At 35.1% G+C, this 23019-nt stretch overlaps 1 protein-coding gene across 6 annotated transcripts in view; it reads right to left on the bottom strand.

Annotated features, from left to right (window-relative positions):
• Positions 1 to 23019, bottom strand: part of LOC150103864 (large proline-rich protein BAG6) — a 401723-nt gene that overhangs the window by 262211 nt on the left and 116493 nt on the right. For 5 of the 6 annotated variants that reach the window (XM_090396569.1, XM_090396573.1, XM_090396570.1 and 2 more), the window contains one exon: positions 861 to 932. The exons of the other annotated variant lie outside the window; for it this stretch is intronic. In XM_090396569.1, the coding sequence (XP_090252695.1) occupies positions 861 to 932 (72 nt within the window). The remainder of the gene's footprint in view (positions 1 to 860; positions 933 to 23019) is intronic. 6 annotated transcript variants of the gene reach the window in all.

Below are 23019 nucleotides of genomic sequence, written 5' to 3' on the forward strand. Positions count from 1 at the left end.
CATACACTGGTTAGTTTAACACTCCTGTCAAATTTAATATATTGTTCTTATATATAAGTAACAGAGGAAGATAAGAGGAGGACAAGGCAGTTCCAGCAGGTAGTTTAGAATCTATTTATTTTATTTACACAAATTAACAATGCCCAAATATATATTTTTAAATCATGAGTAGTAATTCCTCCATAAAAAAGCAACTTATTATGGTATGAGACATATTTAGTGCAATGATCAGTAATCAGAATGCATTTCAATTCATAGTTTTAATTTTGTTCATTTCATTTGATTCAGCCCTCTTCAAACTTGGTTCCCCTGTTTATTTACATTATTTAATAAAAATATTTGCACTGTAGCATTTCCTTTGATATTAAATTATCATGTAACATGTACTTAGTGTTGTAATTAGTGCACTATCCACCAATATTATCTTTAAATGTATGTTACCTAACCAGAATAATATGATTAATAATACTTTTATATAAAAGGATGTTCCAAAAAATGCTGTAGAAATCCTGTATAATTCCAATGCATCAAGTGCACAACCGTGTATTTTTTTTTGTTGTTGTTGTTCTTCTCTCTCTCTTTTCCTTTCTTTAAAAAAACAAAAAGCAATTACAGGATCTCTGACAGCATGGAAAACTATATGTAGTGAATTAATAAAAAAAAAAAAAAGGATGCAATAATATAAGCATAAACTAATTCATTGCATTTATGCTCATTTTCAAGCATGTGATAAAATTCTAATAAACTAATGTTATTTTAACATAAGCATAGATTCCGTGCTTGTGTTAAAATTGTAAACTGAATTTAGTACAGTCCTTCAAATGTCATATTCAAGAAGCTATTATGCAAAAAGCACTTACTGATGTTCTAGACATCACTGTAGCATTTCTCCCAATTTCTCCCATACTTGATACAACATCCTGTACAATTTGCTATATAAAATAAATTTAATATAATCAGTTCCTTCAAGCTAAACATAAGTTTACATCAAATTGCAAAAAATGAGTGTGTGATAAAGCCAAGAGAAAAGCTTTACATTCTACATCAGATAAATACCTGTTGGTATGAAGAAACATTTCTATAGAGATATGATTACTGACAAAGAAGAGATAACTCTGAAAGAAACTTGATTGGAACCTAGTCATTAAGTTTTTTGTCGGATTATCACAACATCTGTTGCACCCTTCGCAAAATATATGCCAGAAAATGACAACTATAATTATTAAAACATTAACTTCCCATCAAAAATAAGATATGCAACAATGTAATGCTTTTTTTTTTAATACTATTAACATATTCTAAATGAGAATGTTAAAAATATTAAATCTAAGTTTTACTGAAGATGGATTTGGTAGCAGCGATTTTTGATATCTATGACAAATGATTGGAATAGCATTTAGTCATTTTTACTAAAGACACCACTAATTGACAGTTTCGGTCTCAACTAAAATTAAGTGAGCTCTCAAAGTTTGCTCTATATATTTTATTTTTTTAGAAAAACATCAATTACTTACTTCCACTGAACAACATATCTTATTTTGGAAATAGTAATGCATAAGAAAATCTATCGTCAGCTACTTGACTACTCTCCATATCATTCTTCAACTTATTGGTAGTGAAATTTTTCTAAATTTTTATATGAATGATGAACTTGGTCATCATCTGTTTTAAGACTATAAGAAGACCAAGAATTTTGGCCTATTATAACCTGGCTTCAGAAGGTATTGGTAAATCTCTATAAGAACCAGGTTTCCTTTTCCATGTACATTCTTTTAGCATGCACCATCTATAGTGTTTGTTTTCTTTATTACTGGTTCTTGGTTTAATTTTTTCATTTCTTCCTTCTTTAGTAAAAATTGTTCCAAAAGGAAAAACTATCAGGTTAGGTAAATCAAATATTTCCATCTTACTATCCTCAAATTCTTCCTTCATGAACACTATCAGTTCAAGTTTCTTGTTCTACATCTCCTCTTATCTGGCCTCCCCATATTTTCTGTGGTCTTCCTCTTCATCTCTTCCCCTCAAATTTCATTTCATGCATTCTTCTTCTTCTTGTTGATAATCTAAATTTATTCTCATTAGATATCTAAACCACTTAAAACAGAGAATAAGCATTTCCTGAACATTTTTTAGTCCTAAACTATTCCTAATGTCCACATTTCTTATTCCATCTTTCTTTGTTTTTGCCAACATTGTTCTTAAAACTTTCATTTCCACTGCTTGTATTCTATTCATGTCTCTTTTTATTAATCTCCATGTTTCTGCTGCAATAAATCAAAATGGTATCAAAATGTTAATCAAATTCCCATTAACATTTACATTTCTACTATGATTTAAAACTATGCTCTTACTCTTCCTGCTATTCATTTGCAATCCATAGTTCTGTGCCACACTCTTCCATTTGTCCAGTTTCTTTTGTTGCTCTTCTTCTGAATGTGTCCAAATCACATCTGCAAACACAGCTGTTTCTCCTTTCTATTCATCACCACAATGAACAGCAATGAAAATAAGACACCACCTTGTCACAGTCCATTTTTAAGTGTAAACTGCTCCAAATTGCCAAATTTAGTCTTCACACAGCTCTTAGACTTACGTACATATTCTTTATCATTACTATTTCTTCTTTTTCTATGCCTATCTTTTCCAAACTTTCTGAGATTTTTCCCACTGAACCCAATCAGAGGCTTTTTTCCAAATCAAGAAATGCCATAAACAGACTTTTTCCAAATTCCCAGTATCTTTCTCATTTCTTGTATAGCAAAAATCGAATCAACAGTTGATCGCATTTTCTAAAACTAAACTGCTCTTCTCTTAGATCTATTTTATCGCTTATTCTTATTGAAAGTATTCTTTCATAAGTGAGACAAAATAATCTTATTTCTCTATACTTACTACATTCCCTTCTTGAGCATCCTTTATATATTAGAGCAATAATCCACTTTGTCCAATCACCAGGCATTATCTTCTTTCTTCAGACCAGTCTAAAGATCCCACATAACCATAATCCAGTACTACTAGAAGCTCTGATCAGTTCACAACAGGCAAACCATCTATCCTAAGGGATTTTTTTTATTCTATATCTTCATTAATGCTTCTTCAATCTCTGCCAGACTTATTTCCTTATTATCTCTATCATCACTGTATCCATCCCAATTTATTTCACTATAGCTTTCATCTTTATTTAACAGATGCCTGAAATAATGTTGCCACATCATCCTGATCAATTCTTTCATTTTTTCATGAAGGAATAAAGTATAATTTGCTGATTTCTCATAAATTCCATTTGAGCTGTTTTTTTTTTTTTTCTTCAGATTTCATTTCCATAAATTAGTTTGAGATAGTTGGCGAGTCTGCCATAATACTAGTCTAGGTTTAAGCACAGAATTTATTTATATCTGTTAAATATTTTGTAATTTTCATATTTACCTTCCTTTTTCATCTTCATACGAAATCATGCATCCTTAGTATGGAAAAGAATCAACTTGTTCCAAAATTTTATTATTTATTACTATTCTGCTTCTAGTTTTGATTTTATGCTGTGTTGTCATTAGAAAGTCTTTGGCTATTCTTAACTCTTTAGGCTGAGAATAGCTTTCTGAGGTACAAAGTGTCCAAAAATTATCTTTACAACTTTTATCCAATATAAAAAAGTCAACCAGGAGGTGTAGAAAACTGGGATTATCCCATTTTACAGGGAAACTCAATAAGTTTTTCTGAATACCAAGCTTTGACAAGTTTTCTCTCTCTCTTTGACATTAGAGACAGTCTAAAAGTCTGTTACATGACCATGATAGGACTCTTTTTTTTTTTTTTTTTTTTTCCAGTGAACCAAGTAACCTCCAACACACCTACTTACACATGCTACAATGCTTTGTCTATCCACAACTGGGTAAACTGCAACTACATATTATCTTTCAACAAGATGGTACATCAGCACATTGAGCATTGATCATCCATGAATCTGTAAATAAGACATTCCCAAACATGGATTGGCCACCTGGATTGCCCAACATAACACCCTGCAATTTCTTTCTTTGGAGAGTCATCAAAGGCTGTGTGTACAGTACTCGTTGACAGACATTGATTATATGAAGGCAAGAATCACACCTACTATTGAAAGCATTGATGTGGATATGTTGCAGCGCACATGCCAGCATTTGGATTATCACCTGGATGTTTTGCAAATCACTAATGGTGTTCATGTTGAATGTTCTGGCTTTGTTACTTTAATATATATACACATATAACCTTTTAGGTTTTCTGTATCTAAATTTCCTTGATTGTTAATTCTGTGTGTGTTAGTAAATATTTCGCTCAGCATAAATATTGTAAAGACAATTTTCAAACACCCTGTACATCTTCAGAATCAGTATTTTTCACCATCTGCAAAAAAGAGTAAATTCACAATAGAAGTGGCTCAATTTCTCGAATGTACTTTCAATTTCATTTGAGTATTATTTATGTATATATTAAACAGTACTGCAGATAGAGGACATACTCCTCTCTAATGACTTGTTTACTTCTCCCCAATATTTTCCTCTCTCCTATCTTTTCCAATATATTCAATCTCAGAATTTGTTTATATCAGTAATGAATTATCCTCAATATATCTGCATACCATATTGTTCCCCTCCAATATCTATAATGGATTTATAGATTGTACTCATTTTCTTTTTTAGTATTATTACTAATATTATACAGAAAGCTATATTTAAACATGAATGTTCTTTTCTAAAACCATTCTATATTTCTAGAATAAAATTTGAATATTTTTAAGTTTCTTATTTGATATTCTACTACACCCTCTGTCCAAAAAAGGAAACCAAACTTTTCGAAAATAGAAGAAACTAACCTGTTGTATATCTTTTTGTTGTCGAAATCGGCAACCTTCATTAGTGTTGTGTCAACTGTTTATGACATTTGTTTCATTAGAAGCTGAGTTATAGTGCCAAGAGTGACAGTGTGTTTTGACGAACGGTCAGAAAATGAGTTTCAAACAGAGAGCTGCAATTTACTTTTGTGTTAAACTTGGTAAAGGTTTTACCAAAACACATTAAATGCTTCAAGAAAGCATACGGTGATGAATGCTTATCCCATACTCAAGTTTACGAGTGGTTTAAGCGATTTCAAAGTGGTCGTGAGACGCTTGAGGACAACGAAAAGCCGGGCCGTCCAAAAAGTGTGTGATTTCATCAAAGAAAACCCAAAATCGTCCGTGAGATTGATTGAAAATGAATTGGGGATTCCAAAATCAACTATGCACAACACTGTGACCTAGAGTTTGGGCCTTCGTAAATTGATTTCGTAATTTGTTCCCCACAAGTTGACAGACGACCAAAAAATGTATCGAATTGAACACTGCAAGGACCTCATTAAAACCGCTTGCAAGGACTCAAACTTCCTTGAAACGACCGTTACTGGTGCCGAAACATAGTGTTTTGAGTATGAGCACGAAACAAAGCAGCAGAGTGCTGCTTGGAGAAGTCAAAAGTAAAGATGATGCTGATTTGTTTCTATGATTCCAAGGGCATTATCCACAAAGAATTCGTTCCGTCTGGCCAAACGGTCAATGGTGAGTTTAATCTTGAAGTTTTGAAGCGACTGATAGTGAGAATTCGTCGCATATGGCATGAATATTGTGATGCAGGCAGCTGGTCACTTTTGCATGATAATGCACTATCTCATCGTTCAAACACTGTGAGACAGTTTTTGAGCAAAAAACAAGTTTGTGTGTTGGATCACTCGCCGTATTCACCTGATTTAGCACCCTTTGACTTCTTTCTCTTCCCTCGACTTCATTTGCCCATGAAAGGAAAGCGATACAACACCACTGAAAATGTTCAAGTGGCAGTAACCACCACCCGCAACGATATCCCAAAAACCGATATAAAAAACTCATTTAACGAATTAATTGACCATGCCAAATGCTATATTGAAGCTGAGGGAGAGTATATTAATTGAAATAAAATAATTATAATTGGCCTGTGTTTTATTTTCTATCAAAAGTTCGGTTACTTTTTGGACAGAGGGTGTATTCTAATTTATATTATCATCTTTATGGCCTTTATATGATATATACACACACACACACACACACATTACACATCAAAGAACATAAGAGACGTGAGTTACAGGAGAACGCGAGCCAGTGCTTTGTCTAGTCATGTTCTCAGCCGATTCTAATGAAGAAAACCTTAGTCAAAGTCTAATAACATTTTCTGTTGCCATGATGAATTAAAAAAATTAACAGAATCAAAAGAAATCATTCTCAACCCACCCTGCATCTCAACAACCTGAGTTACAACCTTTCAGACTGTCATTGTGCTACGATCAAATACTGGCATTCGCAAGATGCTATATGCATGCATATGCCCAACAATAAAGCCAATGAGAGAACAGTTTTGAATGCAGAAACTTCAATGCTTCAACGTTGAATATATATACACTAACTTTCTGTGATGTTTACAATTATTTTCTCTGTGTTTTACTGGTTATTTCTTTTAATGTGCACCTGAAGAAGGCTGATACAAGCTGAAACTAGTCATGCTAATAAACTTTGTTTTCATTTTTCTCGGTTTCTAGTCACTCGATTTTTTTTTTTTTTTTAAATATATATAACAGGATTTACTTCTTTTTTAAATTTTCTGGATGGGTTTCCAGTCGATTCAACTTTATTCAAAAATAAGTCTCTCTCTAAATCTTATTCTTGTCTTAGTCCATTATATAATTATATAGCTTAGTTTATCTTCACCTAGTGATTTTCCCTTTTTCTGTTTCATTCAAACTAATTTGTAATTCTACCATTTTTACAACTATAATTTCCATTACTGTTTGTCAGATGATTATTTTATAATTATCATTACATGATGGTTCAAAATGGGAGTTTGAGGCTATATTGAATGAAGATGGATTATTTTAAGCTCCTGTAAGATGCATAATCTTTCAGTTGCACCAAAACCCATTAGAACAACAGAGCAACAAGAGCAGAGCCTAACATAGATGCCAGAAATGAGAGCCTTTGAACTGCTGAACCAATGCAAGTTCAGTTAAAGCACTACAATATCAATAATGATGATGATATAAATGAATATCATTTGCCATATGAAATTTCTAGGTCAAATATCAGACAATCTAATAATTCCAGACAGAATAAATAATATAAGCACAAAATAAGAAGGTAAGTCAAGTAGAATATAAAGAAACAAAAGTAATGTGGTACAGTGATTTGATTATTAAACTTGCACTAGACAATGGAGTCACTACTTCAAGTTTTCCAGGAGTGAAAATTAAGGATAACAGGATTGCTAGAAGAAGCAAGAAAGAAGAGTAGAAATTAAAACTGTTGATCTATTATCGAGATATGATAGTTACATAATTAAGGAGAGCTAGGATAGCAAATTATTCAATGTATAGGTTGTAGAAGTGGGTATGAATTTTTGAATGTGTGGAGTGAGTATGATGGTAAAGACTTGTATAAAAAGCACAGTTTGAGTGAGATGAGACATAATGCAGAGAGAGACAAACTAGATCATCATGGGAGGAACAGTGAGAATATAAGTTATCCAACTTACATTCTCACTGTAAGATGGATAACTTAGATTATCCAACTTACATTCTCACTAAGCATACTGCTGATGTAAGTATAGAAAAAGCCAGAAGGGAACTTATGTCAACAGAAAAATGCCAGGAACATCAACAAAGGGATTTTGTCCCTTGGCAAATACATTGTGCCATTGGCATTTATGAAACCTGGCTTTCAGAGTCAGATGTAGTAACTGAAATCAAGTACAAAAGGGATAGAATTTATAGGAAGGATAGAAGCAATGGGGGGGGGGGGGTACCAGTCATGATATTAGATGATCCAAGTTCAGAAAGAAACTTATGAAAGCAATAATGATGTTCCATATACAGCAGAAAGTTTGATGCAATCTGATATAAAGGCTAATAGAATGAAATATGTGGTGGAGTTGGAGTGTTGCTACAGACCTCACAGTTCAGTTGCTGAAGATGATGAAATGCATTGCCAAATTATTACCCTAACGGGTACTAAATAAGAAATTAATATTAATTTCTAGCACACAGCAACTGTTTTATTTACCTTGTATTCCTACTTTTTTTATTTGTTTACTGTTTCCACACACTAATAATGTACTGTTATTTTCAGTACAAAATATCTGTACTTCATTCCATAAGTTTATTAATGTGGTTATGTAATTTTGTCATTTTATAGTTATGCCATGGATACTTTTAAAGATAACATATCCATAAGATGATATGGAAGGAATATCATGAGAATATGGATGAGATGAATTATGAAATATATAAAACATAGGTAGAAAGGTATGAGTATTGTACAGAACACAAAGCCAGAATGTGAAAAGAAACTATCATTACGAGGTGTGACAATTTAATTCCCAGAATGGCTGCATAGTGTTGACATGTTTGTACATCTTTTAACTAATGGCGTAAACCTCAAACTGATACAGCCATTTGCTAGTTGGCTACTGCAAAAACAATAGAGATCTGCATATAAACTTTGGCATAAAAATGTGTGATTGAAATTTGGAGCAGCATGTCAACATCAAATTTTGTGTGAAAATAGGCAAAACTGTTACTGCAATGTTGGAGCTGTTGAAAATGGGATAGGCTGTGGAAGCTCTGAAAAAGTCAAGTGTCTTTGAGTGGCATAAGAGATTCAAAGGGGGACGAGAAGGTGTGAATGACGACCCCAGAAGCGGGCAGCCAAAAACAAAAGTAACAGATGCAAATGTGAACAGAGTGCGAGATTTGGTACGGTCTGACAGGAGATTAAGTGTTTGATTGATGGCTGATGAATTGCAAATGAATTGAGAGACAGGGTAATTTTAACTGAAGAACTGCTTATGAGAAAGATTTCTGCAAAGTTTGTGCCTCAGATCTTGACGGATGAACAGAAGCAGTGGCAGGTTCAAGTCGTGACTGATCTTTCTGCAAATAAGCACATTTCCGAGAGTAATTAGGATAATGAAACCTGGTGCTTCCAGTAAGATCCTGAAACAAAATGCCAGAGCGTGCAATGGAAAACCCCCGAGTTCACCACATCCGAAAAAAGCACACGTCACTTCACAGTTCACGACCATGCTGATGTGTTTCTCTGACCACACAGGGATAGTCCACTATGAATTAACTGAACAGGGACAAACGGTCAACCAACAATGCTATTTAGAGGTGCTGAAAAGATTACGAGATTCTGTTTGGAGAAAAAGACCTGAATTGTGGCCTGACAAGATCATCTATCACAACAATGTGCCAAGCTTAGTGCACTCATTGTGAGAGTTTGTGGCCAAAAAATTGATTACCGAATTAGGTCATCCTGCTTATTCACTCGACTTAGCTCCCTGTCATTTCTGGCTGTTTCCAAAATTAAAGACTACACTAAAAGGACAAAGATTTTCTGACATCCAGCATAATGTCATAAAAGAACTCAAGGGTATTCTGGAAAAAGAGTTCCAGGCCTGTTTCCAAAAATGGGAACACGTCTAAACCAGTGTATATATGCACAAGAAGACTTTACTTCGAAGACAACAGTAGCCACTAACGTATAGTTCTGAAGAAGGTTGTTTTTACAGGTGCATTCCAGGAATTAAATTATCACACCTCGTATGCTGCAAATAAATGAATGATTGTGGAAGAATAACTTGAATGCAGTGCCCTTGTGTCAGAATCAGATACAATTGTTGAAATAACGCGTGCTCACTCACGCCACTAATATCTATCAACCCGGTGTAAGCAACATAGTGCACATTGTTACCAATATGTTGGATGAAGCGATAGTTACACAAGAAGGAGGTTCTAGAGCTGTTGCATAACCCAAACAAGAATATAGCAATAAGGAGAGATGGGATATGAGCACATATGCTAAAGAAATGTTCTGCCTGGTTAGGCCTCAGACATGTTGTATAATTGAGTCTCAGCTCAAGAAAGATCCGACAGAAATGGGATCACACCAAAGAAAGTGCGTATAGCAAATGCAGCAAGACTTTGCATGAAATGGCACAAGATAAGGGAAGGCTTTTCCTGATTCTTTGTATCTGTTATGATGCACATAAATTTTTCTGGCTGAAGCCAAATATCTGAAAAACATGCGAAAATAGCTGAATACCAAAGCAAGATCGAATATTCGATGCATCCATAATTATAATATAATAAAAAAAAATGAAGATACATGAAATGAAATTATGTTTAAAAGCAAAAATACGCTATGAAAGTGGTAAATTTATACACTCCAAAAACGCATTATACCAACTACATTTACTTCAAAGAGAAAATGAAGCTTGAATTATGTGACATCTTGAAGAATGCATTCCTTGTATAAAATGAAATGGCATTATAGACAGCAACTGTCAAAATTGACCCCCCTATTGCACGATACTAAGATGAATATCATTTTGATTTGCATAGGCCACAAACAGGGTACATGATGAACTTTCATTATGAATGGGAGGAGGTGAACCAGAGTTGCTTTACAATAATACAGATAAAACTTTTATATTACTACTAATTTTTAAAAATACATTGTAAATTACTGATATTATTAATATCCCAATACATTTTCTATTATGCAAATTTATCATCATCAAATTCCTGCCATGTACTCTCAAGGCCAGAGTAGAAGATATAATAGTATTACATTAAAAATTTACATTATTACTAACTTCCTATCTACAATTTTCCTCCAAAGCAGTCTGTTACATATCAAGACACCAACATTATCGGATCTTATATTTCCATCTTCTAAGGCACTTTTTACAATATCAATCAACCTATATCTGGTCTTCCTCTAGGTCTTTTTTTCATGCCAACCTAGCAGAGAACACTGCTTTCCCAAATCTTTCCTCTCCTATTATTTTTAAGTGACCATACCACCTGAGATTAGCTCTTTTAAACACATTCTTAGATGCTGACAATGTCAAGTTCTTTCCTAATATCCTCATTTTTAATATGATATTGCCATGCCATCTGTTCAAAACCCTAACCTTTCTCAGGACTCTCATATCTGCGGTCTCTAGTCATTGGTCAAGTGATTTACTTCTGACCAACCTGTCAGATCCATAAGTTAAAATTGGTTTGAACACTGTCTTATATACAGCTAATTTAGTCTTTTCACTAATTTTTCTCTTATTCCATATAAATTTATTCAGATGACTTCCTACTGCACCAGCTTTGTTGATTCTGTTGTCTATTTCCATATTTAATTTACCATCTTCACTAAAAATCGTGCTCAAGCAGCTGAAATGTTTTATTTGATCCACAGGTTCCCCGTTCATAACACAGTTGACATTTTCAACGATTCTACCTATTTTCGTTGTCTTTGTCTTTTTAATGCTGACCTTCATACCATATCTATTACAACAGTTATTATATTTAGTCAGGGAATCTTGCAAACTTATAGCGGATTTATTTAGAAGTATAACATCGTTTGCATAAAGCAAAGAGCTGACATTAACATCTCCAATTCTGATATCATGTTTAATACCACTTTCCTTCATAATGTGATCCATATAGATAATGAATAACAGAGGGGGATAATGTACGTCGTTGTCTCACACCAGATTTAACATTAAACCATCTTCCTGTACTTCCTTCAATTCTAACTGCTGACTTACAACTTAAAGACCAAGTACTGCTTGATATAATGTCCCACTGACACCATACAACTGTAGAATATTGAATAGCTTCTCTTTTGGAACCTTGTCATATGCCTTTTCCAGATCTACAAACCTTAAATACAGATCTCTGTTATATTCCCATGATTTCTCAACTATTTGTCGTAAAGTGAAAATCTGATCCTGACAGCCTCTATTTGGCCTGAATCCAGCTTGTTCTTCACCAAGCTTTTCTTCCACAATTCTTCTCAACCGTTTCTCAAGTAGACTGGCATAAATCTTACCAGGAACACTCAGTAGAGATATACCTCTGTAATTCTCAAATTCAGTTTTATTTCCCTTTTTATATATGGGTAATATGAGAGCTCTACTCCAATCATCCGGAATTCGTCCCACTGTCCTGGCATTCTGAATTATGCAGTGCAGCCACTGTAAGACTTTTACACCTCCATACTTGAGCATTTCTGTTTGAATATCATCTATTTCTGCCTTTCCATATTTCAGGCCTTTGATGGATTTTTCTACTTCAATTATGGATATGTATTCCTGACTGCATTCCTGTTGAGTGTTTTTTAACAGTGTTATCACTGCTTGTTTCATTTAACAATATTTCAAAGTAATTACTCCATACTTCAAGGAAAACTTGTCCATCAGTTTTCATGTTACCTTTATCATCTAATTTCTTTTACAGCAATCTTTCCTCTATTTCTGAGCTTTTTCAACAGCCTCCAGAATATCTTGCCACCTTCCTGATATTTATTTTCTATGTTCTTACAGAAGTCTTCCCATAACTTTTGTTTAGCTAGTTTTACACAGTGTTCTTACATTTGTCTTGTATTCTCTAAGAGCACAAGCTGACTTATTTGCCAGGAACTTTTTGATAACTTCCTGTGTCCACCATGGAGTTCTGATTTTTCTATCCTTGCAGATAACCTCACCACATGCCTCTCTGGCTGCATCAATCAGTGTTTTCTTTAGGGCTTAACCCTGATCTCCAAGGTTGGTTCCTGCTCTCAAACTCTTTCATTTTTTCTTGAATAATGTTTGTGTATTTTAGTCTACAGTTAAAGAAGTTAAATTATGTCCTATTTTATGTATACACAAATTTACACGTTGATGGCACAACATGTAAATTTATGCATACATAAAATAGGACATAATTTAACTTCTTACATCTGCTATGCTTTCAAAATGAAAGATACTTTTTTTTAAATGAATGTTGTCATATTGTTTGTATCATTATCCACTTAACTCATAATCTAAGATAACAGCATACTAAATTTACTTTAATCCTTTATCCAAGTGTGAGCAAACAAAGTTTGCGCCTGAAAGCATCTTCAGGACTGGGGTAAGGTGGTACAACAACAGGGCACTCCTTGCAAAGGGGGAGCAAGCTACCAACACTCCTATCTCAGTATCTCCCATAATGCAAAACACGTCTCCTTGCGGATATGTCTAATATTATGCATTAAGGGAAGGGCACAACCCAGACTAGTTTCGACCTTTATTGAAGTCTTTTCAGTGGGAGCCAAGCCCAAGTGGAGATACCACACGCAAAAGCATTAGCAGGTCATCTCTACCTACAGGGCCCTTCCCTTAATGCATAACATTATACATATCTGCAAGGAGATGTGTTTTGCATTATGGGAGATACTGAGATAGGAGTGTTGGTAGCTTGCTCCACCTTTGCAAGGAGTGCCCTGTTGTTGTACCACCTTACCCCAGTCCTGAAGATACTTTCAGGCACAAACCTTGTTTGCTCACACTTGGATAAAGGATTAAACTAAATTTATTATACTCTAACAAAGTGAAAAATAAACTTTCAGCATCTTTCTCTAAATCCAGAGTAATTTATTAAAAAAGGGTGGCACACCATTTGGCAACTCCTATAGGTAGAGATGACCTGCTAATGCTTCTGCCTGGTATCTCCGCTTGGGCCTGGCTCCCACTGAAGAGACATCAATAAAGGTCGAATCTAGTCTGGGTTGTGGCCCTTCCCTTAATGCATAACATTATACATATCTGCAAGGAGACGTGTTTTGCATTATGGGAGATACTGAGATAGGAGTATTGGTAGCTTGCTCCACCTTTGCAAGGAGTGCCCTGTTGTTGTACCACCTTATCCCAGTCCTGAAGATACTTTCTGGCGCAAACTTTGTTTGCTCACTCTTGGATAAAGGATTAAACTAAATTTATTATACTCTAACCAAGTGAAAAATAAACTTTCAATAAGATAACAGCAGACAGCTTAATTACAGAAAGAAGCCTAGACCAAAGAAAGTTCTTTACAAGAAAACTTGAAAAAGGGGAGGGGTATAATACAAGATTATAACTGAATCACAGGATGCAAAATGCAAGATTCTCTAGAAAAACAGCCCCATCTGTATAGAAGACTGGCTAACTCATCATACGAAAAGCCCTTATAAAAGGTTCTTATCACAGACTGCATTAAAATTCAGGCAGTGCCCCCTTTTCCAACTAAGGGAACACTGCCAATAGCAAGTGAGGTACAGAGAGCAGAGTGTGGGGAGAGATAAGTTCTCAGAAATAAATAGACCAATAAAATATATGCACATTAAATGCAGCTTATTAATATGCATTTAATCAGCTTAATCAATTCAATAAATTATTGTTTCATTTAGCAAACGTTGGTCGATTGGTAGTCTCTGCTACTAATGGCTCACACAAAAAGTTAAGCAAGTTTGAGTGCGGTTTGTAGTTTGGAAAGGGATTTAATTGTTCGATGCTGTTGGAACACTCTCCCTCGATGAATCTTTGGACTCCCTGGAGGTGTCACATAATAATAATAACATTTAATACCATAAAGAGCTGTTATTAAGCTTATCAAAGCACTTTAAATGGATAAATGCCTTCATTGTGGCATTTTATAACATACTTGTGACTAGCAGCATCAACATATGTAGTATTTTAAGTTTTGAAATATATATAAAAGATAACCTGAACTCCTTTTTGTAATATGTTTATATGATAAATGTGCTTATATTTATATCTAATAAAATAATAAATTCACAATAACAAAGTCTTGTTTAACTATTCATTTATGGAAGCTTATAATAGGCAAAACTCTTGGGAGAAGTGTGTGTGTGTGTGTGTGTGTGACTCACACATATTCTTGTCTGTAAACCTGTCTGGAAATCATTCCAGAAATCACTGGAATATACACCTGGTTGGGCTCCGCTTTTACTGTCACATAATGATTTTGAAATGTGGATGCTGCAAAGAATTATGAGGATATTGTGGAAATACAAAAAGACAAACAAAGAGGTACTAGAGATGGTGGGCAACAGAAGCCTGATAAAAAATTAAAAAGAGAAAAGTCAGCTAATTTGGACATATTCTTAGACATAAATGCCTATATAAACTATATAAAGGACATTTCTTGGAGGAACAGTTGAGGGAAAGAGAAGGAGAGGAAGACAAAGACTGGAGTGGATGAAAAATATAAGAATGGACCTATTTCTCATACGAGGAATGCAGTACAGAGGTGCAGAATAGGACATGGTGGAGACACATGGTTTTTGAAGAACAATCTGTTGATGAAAAATCAATTGAAAGATTGCTATTGAATCTGTGGGCTGCAAAAATTGACAGATTCAATAGTTCCATAAAAAGTGTACAAGTTTTGCCAAGATGTAAACCTGATTTCTACCCGAGAATTATTGCACATTGAGAAAATCATACTAATCATTAACAGCTTATTTCATCAGTTTCCTTATTATGTTGTATAATACTACTATAAAATGTTCAAACAAAATTAAAAGAAATTTTTGCCATTTCAAGTGTGAAATGGTGGGGTTGGGGATTACTCCAACTAGTTATTTTTGCAAGAAGGAAGATGCCAATTATGAACATGAACACATTTCTAAGCCCATCACAAAACACTAATTTTGTAGACCCCCCCCCAAAAAAAAGTGATTAGTTTTTAATATTTTTGCCGGCTAACGTAAATAAACAGTGTGGGCGAGTTTCCGAAATGAAGGAGAGAGTGTTGTATGGTGACTCGTTATTAAGAGGAGTAATAGATGGGAGTGTAACTAAATCGTACTTACCGGGTGCAAAATTTAAGGATGTAAGTGAGAGCATTAGAGTGCAAAAACAGAGGGTGAAAGAAATAACAATTGTGGCTGGTACGAATGAATTGAAAGGTGATAAATTTTTTATGAGAGAGGACTTGAAAGTATCGTTAAAGGTAGCGAAAGAAAAGAGTGACAGAGTTAGAATGATGAGTCTGTTACCGCGGTATGACAGAGGGGAGTTTAGAAGGAGGGCCATAATCGCAAATGACATTATGCGCAGGTTATGCGGACGGTGTGGTGTGGAATTTGTGGACGTGTGGAATGAGTTTGATGGGCGAAAGGACTTATACAAGATGGATGGCCTGCATTTGAATGGACTTGGTGTGCGGAGACTGGAAAAAGTGTTGCTGAATGAAGTGAAAATGGATGTGCAGAACCAGGGAAACTAGAACTACCAAGGAGGGGGGAAAGTGGATATCCAGACATCAGTGAGACAGTTGAGTGTAAAAATGTATATAATGTACCTGAGCCAGCAATAAGGACAAAAAATGGGAATGGGATATTTAGAATAACGCATCAAGATAGGGGTGGGACAAAGGGAACACTGCAATTCATGTATACTAATGCCAGGAGTATTAGGAACAAGAAGGAAGAATTTTTGGCCTTGATTGGCTCTTCCTGGCCACAGGTTATTGGCATTAGTGAAACATGGCTGATGGAAGATGATATAGTTAGTGGGATAGAATGTGTAGGTTATAGTATGTTTAGGAGGGACAGAGAGAATAAAATTGGGGGAGGGGTGTTATTGATGATAGCTGATGAACTGCAGCCAAGGAGAATTGAAGTATTGCAGGATAGTGAAAGGAGCTCATTTGAGGCTATTTGGTGTGAGATTGACACTGGCAGAATAAAATATACAGTTGGGTGCTGCTATAGACCAGGTGATGGAATAGATGGTGGAGATGGTATGCATAAACAAATTGATGAAATGAGTGGAAGGAGGGTAATTATTATGGGGGATTTCAACTATGGTAACATTGATTGGAAGGAGGAGAGGACACATGTGAGGAAGGAAATGGATTTTATTCAATTATTAAGGGATAACTATCTGAAACAGCATGTAATTGAAAATACTAGGGGTGTGAGAGTGCTTGACCTGGTAATAGTATCTGAGAATTTGACTAATGAATATGACCATGTTGCCACCTATTGGTGAGAGTGATCATAAGGTCTTGACCTGGGAGGTGGCTAAAGGTGTGAAATTTGTGATTAAGACAGGGTATATGTGGAATTACCGTGCTGGCAAGTATGACAAGCTTAGGAGATTGCTTGGATCAGTGCCATGGCATGTACAACTGCAAGGGCTGGATGTCGATAGAGCATGGGAAGTGATCAAAGAGCATTTACAGGAGGTTATGGCTGATTGTATACCTAAGGTCCGAATAGTGAAACAAGGAGGGGTTAAATGGATGAATAACACCATTAAGCTTGAGCTGCAAAAAAAGAAACAACTATGGAGGGAATTTAAAGAAAGGGGTGACCTGCAGGCACACGAACGGTATAAAGTACAGGCCAGAAGGGTAACGAGTGTGGTAAAAACAGCAAAAGCCGATTATGAAAGGAAACTAGCTATGCAAGCAAAAGAGAATCCCAAACAGTTCTTTCAATATGCTGCAAGCAAGAAAAAACTGTACATGGCAAAATGATTTTAAGGAATGACGATGGTAAAGAGTTCACTGAACCAGTCGATATAGTGGAGTTACTGAGCGCGCACTTTGCAAAAGTATATCATCCAGGTGGTGACGTTGAAAAAATGAAGGAACCATTAGTTTATATGGGAATTGTGATGAATGAAGTGGAGGTGAATAGTCTATTACAGAACCTTAATGTGAATACATCTGTGGGATTGGATGGTATACCGGCACGGGTCTTGCATGAAGCGGCTAATGCATTATCAGTGCCCTTGACTATGTTGTTTAATCTGAGTCTCAGGTCTGGCTTAGTCCCGAAGGCGTGGAAAGAGGGGAAAATAGTTTCACTGCATAAAGTAGGATCCAAGACTATGGTTGCAAATTACCGACCGATCAGCATATCAGGAGTCGTTGTCAAGGTCTTGGAGAAAGTAGTCAAGGGAAAAATACAGGAATGGATTGATGAAAATGAGATACTGTACAGAGGACAGCATGGCTTTGTGAAGGGTAGATCATGCCTCAGTAACTTGCTCAAGTTTTATAACAAGGTGACGGCTGAACTGGATAAGGGAAATGGGTTTACAGTGATACTGCTGGACCTGGCAAAGGCGTTTGACAGGATACCACATGGAATTCTAATCCGTAAACTACAACATATGGGAATGGATATAGGGTTGGTGAGATGGATAGCTAGGTGGTTGATGGAGAGATATCAAAGAGTAGTTTATTCAGGAGTAGAGTCCAAAAAACAGCCTGTGACTAGTGGTGTGTCACAGGGTTCTGTTCTTGGACCACTGCTGTTTAATCTGTTCATTAACGATATAGGGAAGGGTCTAAGTGGGACAGTTCATTTGTTCGCTGATGATGCAAAGTTGGGTAGGGTGATAGTGAATGCAGAAGATGTCAAAGTCTTGCAAGATGACTTAGATAGATCAGAGTTCTGGACTAAGGAGAATGGATGTCAATTTAATGTGACAAAATGTAAGGTTATGCATTTCGGAGTGAAAAGATTAGCAGCAGTATACCACATTGGTGGAACTGTACTCCAAGAGATTGATGAGGCCAGGGACTTGGGAGTGTTGGTGGATAGGGAGATGAAGTTTAGGGGGCACATTGCGAAAGTAGCTAAATCAGCTCATCAACTCACTTGGTTGTTGAAAAATACCTTGACGAGCAGAGAAAAACAAGTTATTGTACCTCTGTACCGAGCCCTGATAAGACCTCATCTCGACTACTGTGCCCAGATTTGGTCACCTCGGTTCCTTCTTGATTGGGAGGAGGTTGAGAGGATCCAGAGGCGAGTGACTAAGATGATAGCAGGTCTATGGAATGAACCATATGAGAACAGGTTGAAGATTTGTGGGTTGCAGAAACTAGTTGATAGGCGGAAAAGGGGAGATATGATTGAGACATTCAAATTGCTAAAAGGATTCTATAGGATTAATTCAGATGATATTTTTGAGATCAGGCCTGGTGGTGGGAGAACTAAGGGACACCCATGGAAGCTGGGCAAGAGCGTGGTTAGCAGGGGTGTTAGAGCTGGGTTCTTTACTTTTAGAGTGGTAAATGAGTGGAATAAGCTGCCAGAGTCTGTTGTGGGTGCTATGACAGTGAGCGAGTTCAAGGCAAGGTATGATAGATACTGTGAGAATGTTGAACAGCTGTGTGAACATGATGTTTAGGGCCTCTCTTGATGAGTCTAAGGACTCCTGGAGTAGCCTGTAGTAATAATAATAATAATAATAATAATAATAATAATATTTAATTCATTTTGGTTTTATTTCAAAAATAATACATTAATAAGCACCCAAAATAACAAAAAAACAAAAAAAAAAAAAAAAAAAATTTTTTTTTTTTTTTCAAGTTATTTTCATGTATGTTCCACCTTTGACTCTGCTGTTACCAGATGTTTCCCCTCAGCTTGCTCCTATTACACTAGATCAGGGGGTCGGCAACCTTTTTGGAGTGAAGAGCCATTTTTAAAATTATAAAATTATAATTAAAATTAAAAAAAATAGGGAGCTGCACGTTGTGTTTTTTTTTGTTTTTTTTTTCAGTAACACATCATACTTGTAAAACACAGGAGTGACGTCACATGAAATTATATGATATTTTAAAATATTAAATAATAAAACAATGATTTCCTTCTCCTTACAAAAGCATATGTATAAAATCCAATAACATATCTATTTCTTTAATTTTTTTTTTTTTTTTTTTAAATATCTTCTTAGTGCAACTTTTGCTGTTGAACTTCTTTGGATAGTTTCTCAATATGCGGCGAATATGCCGTAATTTTCATTTTCAAACATGACGAAAGACTCATGTTGTTTAGTTGGTTTCTCAACTTACTTTTAATAAAATTCATTTTAGAAAATATTTGCTCACACAAATATGTCGATCCGAAAATCGATAGAAGTCCAAATGCGTATGTTTTTAACTGAACATAAATGTCCAGTAAACAATTCCATGTGTCAAATACAATCTGATCTTGCTTTTTAAGATCTTCTATTTCGGACCATTTGTGTTGTATTGCAAGGCCAGATTTTTGCCTTTCCAACTCCTGCAGGTTAGCTTTAAGATTTCTAAATTTTGAATTCCACAGATCCTTGGTTTTCAGGTTCTCTAACTCAAGTTGAAATGCAGCCTCATCAATTCCAGCAAAAGGTGAAAAATTTAATTTGGCAGGATTAATTTCAAGTGGTCACAATAAAAATGACATACTGTAGTTGCCTTGTTCTTTCTAAACTCCTCAAATCTCCCATTAAATTCAGATCGCATATTTACCACAATTTCTTTGAAAAAGGTTAAATTTATGGAATTATCAGCTTGTTCTTGTTGATATTTCTTCAACATAGGAAAATGTAATAATGTGCCTTTCTCTAAGTCTGTCAGAAACAAATATAATTTTTGTTCAAACAAAATCACTTCTTCTAAAAGCAAAACTGCTGTATTTCCCTTTCCCTGTAGTTTCTTATTTAGTGCATTTAAATGGGAAGTCATATCCACCATAAAGTAGAATTTTTGTAACCAATGAGTATCTTCTAACTGTGCATATTCAAGGTCCTTTCGTCTTAGAAACAACTTAACCTCTCCAGGCAGGTGGCAAATCGCATCAACACCGCACCTCTGGAAAGCCATCTTATTCTGTTATGCAAAAGTTTGTTTGAATATTCCGAATATTCGCAATTGATTTCTTTAAGAAGTTCACAAAATTTCTGATGATGTAGCGGTATTGCCATTATTTTGTTAACAATTTCTACAACCAAATCCATCACTACTGTTATCTCTTTTGGAAAAGTTTGTACACAAAGTATCTCTTGATGGATTATGCAGTGAAAGGAAAACACCTCATGCAAAATTTGTTTTTTAAATAAAGAAACAAAACTTTTTTCTTTGTACCTTTCATGCTCGGCACCCCATCAATCGCAATAAATATTATTTTGTTAATATTAATATCCTTACTTTTCAAGCAAGTGGTAACAGCAGATTCAATGTCTTCTCCATGAGTTTGTCCTGTAAGTGGCAGTATATTGAGTAATTCTTCCTGAGGTCCTTGAGTGTTTATGTATCTACAAATAAGTACAATCTGTGCAATGTCATCCACATCACATGATTTGTCACAGGCAATGGAGAATCCTGGTGTTGAATTTAGATCTGTAACCTGCTGATTTGTTACATCTTCTGCCATTCATATAGTTCTGTCCCTTACAATCTTAGCAGATAATGGCATGTCTTTTATTTTTGTAATTATTTCTGCTTTGTTTTTAAAATCGCAGAAAAGATATTCGGACATTTTAATAAAACATTCTTTCACATATTCGCCGTCCGTAAAAGGTTTTCCTCGTTTAACAACTTCTTGAGCAGCCACAAAACTAGCAATAGTTCTATTTCTTGATGCTTTTATCCATTTGGAAAACGAACATTTAATTAGATTTACTTTGCCTCGCAACTCTTCTACTGCCTTCTTTCTTTCATATCCCCATGGATACGCTTTGTCAAATGTATCGTATTTATTTAAAAAATGTCTTTGTATATTTTATTTTTTATTATTTGAAAGCTTTTCATGGCATATTAAACACACCGGAAATCCTGCTGTATTTGCTACAAATGCGTAGGTTTCGGTCCATTCACTTTTAAACTCTCGATTTTCTTGTTCTATCTTTCTCTTCTTTGCTGACATTTTAAATACTATAAAAATATTTTTCTTTTGTTAATATTTAATTGACTATTACAATATTCACGTTACCTAACACAATCACCAGTAAATAAAAACACTGCAACATCCACTACAAAACCTTTACTTATTTTAACAAAGTGAGCAGATTTACATACCACACCTGCACTATATGCGAAGACAATGGGCACATTCAGACAGGCAAGCGCTACCATAGCGCTACATGTGCTAACCTAGCGTGACATCGTAAACATGCCTGAGCCAACTGCTCAATCGTGGTGCTACTGCAGCGACCGCCACTTCGCTACAAATTAATTTAATTCAAAGTAGTGCTCTGTCTGGCAGATGGCACCCAATGTAAACTGACGTTTTTTGAGTATCGACATATGGTTAGGGATCAATTGACCTACAAAATTTCTTTTTACTTCTATGCTTAGATAGATCGTTTAATAATGAAAAGAGCCACAATTATTCATTCAAAGAGCTGCATGCGGCTCCGGAGCCACAGGTTGCCAACCCCTGATTTAGGTAGTAGATGTCTTTCATCACTCATTGAAATACCACCACCACCACTTTGCTTATTAGACCTGAAGTGGCTGCAGCCATGTTTGATCACTAGAGCAAGGGCTCCATTTTCTGTTCCCCCTCACTTAATAGTTTAAACTATTGTTAATAATTTAAATAGTTTAAATAAATTTTTAAATAGTAAAGCAACAATTGTTTAAGTACACACACAGTTGAAGTGTTTAGGTAATATTTTGCACAAAAATCTTTAACACTTGCTCCAGCTGCATTTTACGATCACACAGCTACCCCATTTTACATGGGGAATGCATTCCAAGAAATCCATGTAAATCTGTGAATTTCTGAATTAAACAAGGGATACGATTTTTTTCCCATGTCTTTTGACTGTTTTTATTGATTAATAATTTTTTCCTTTTCTCATTAAATTAAAGATGCCAAGAAATTATATTCTTAGTTTAATCATTTATTCAAGCGTAAGCAAACAAAGTTTGCATGTGAAATATCTTCACAACTGGGCTACTTGCATATAGTGGTTAATGACCACAATTTATAGCATAACCAAATGAAAAAACTTTCAGCAATTTTTCTCATATTAATGCTATGCACAAAAATCTTGAAACAAATAATTTTTATTCAGAAAATACAAAAAAAAAATTGTATTTTGATTAAAAATTGTAACTCTTGGTCACGTGCATGCAAGCATGTAGCAATGTATAGAGTGGCATAACATATGTATGTATATGGGGGGGCTGCATAAAAGCAAATCCACACATTACCTGTATTTCGTTTTCATTGTTTTCCCTCTTTTCTGTTTTTATTAGTACTCTCTGCAGCATTACTTTGACATACAGTGCAGCATTAATAAGGGGAATAAATTTAAAATAAGACAAGGCAACAGAAATGAAGAGTATGGTATGTAAGTCAGTGAGACACTGTCACCTGACTGA

Source organism: Typopeltis vanoorti, chromosome 8 (genome assembly GCF_054136105.1).
Source record: "Typopeltis vanoorti isolate ZY-2024b chromosome 8, IOZ_Tvanoo_1.0, whole genome shotgun sequence".
Classification (NCBI taxonomy): Eukaryota; Metazoa; Arthropoda; class Arachnida; order Uropygi; family Thelyphonidae; genus Typopeltis; species Typopeltis vanoorti.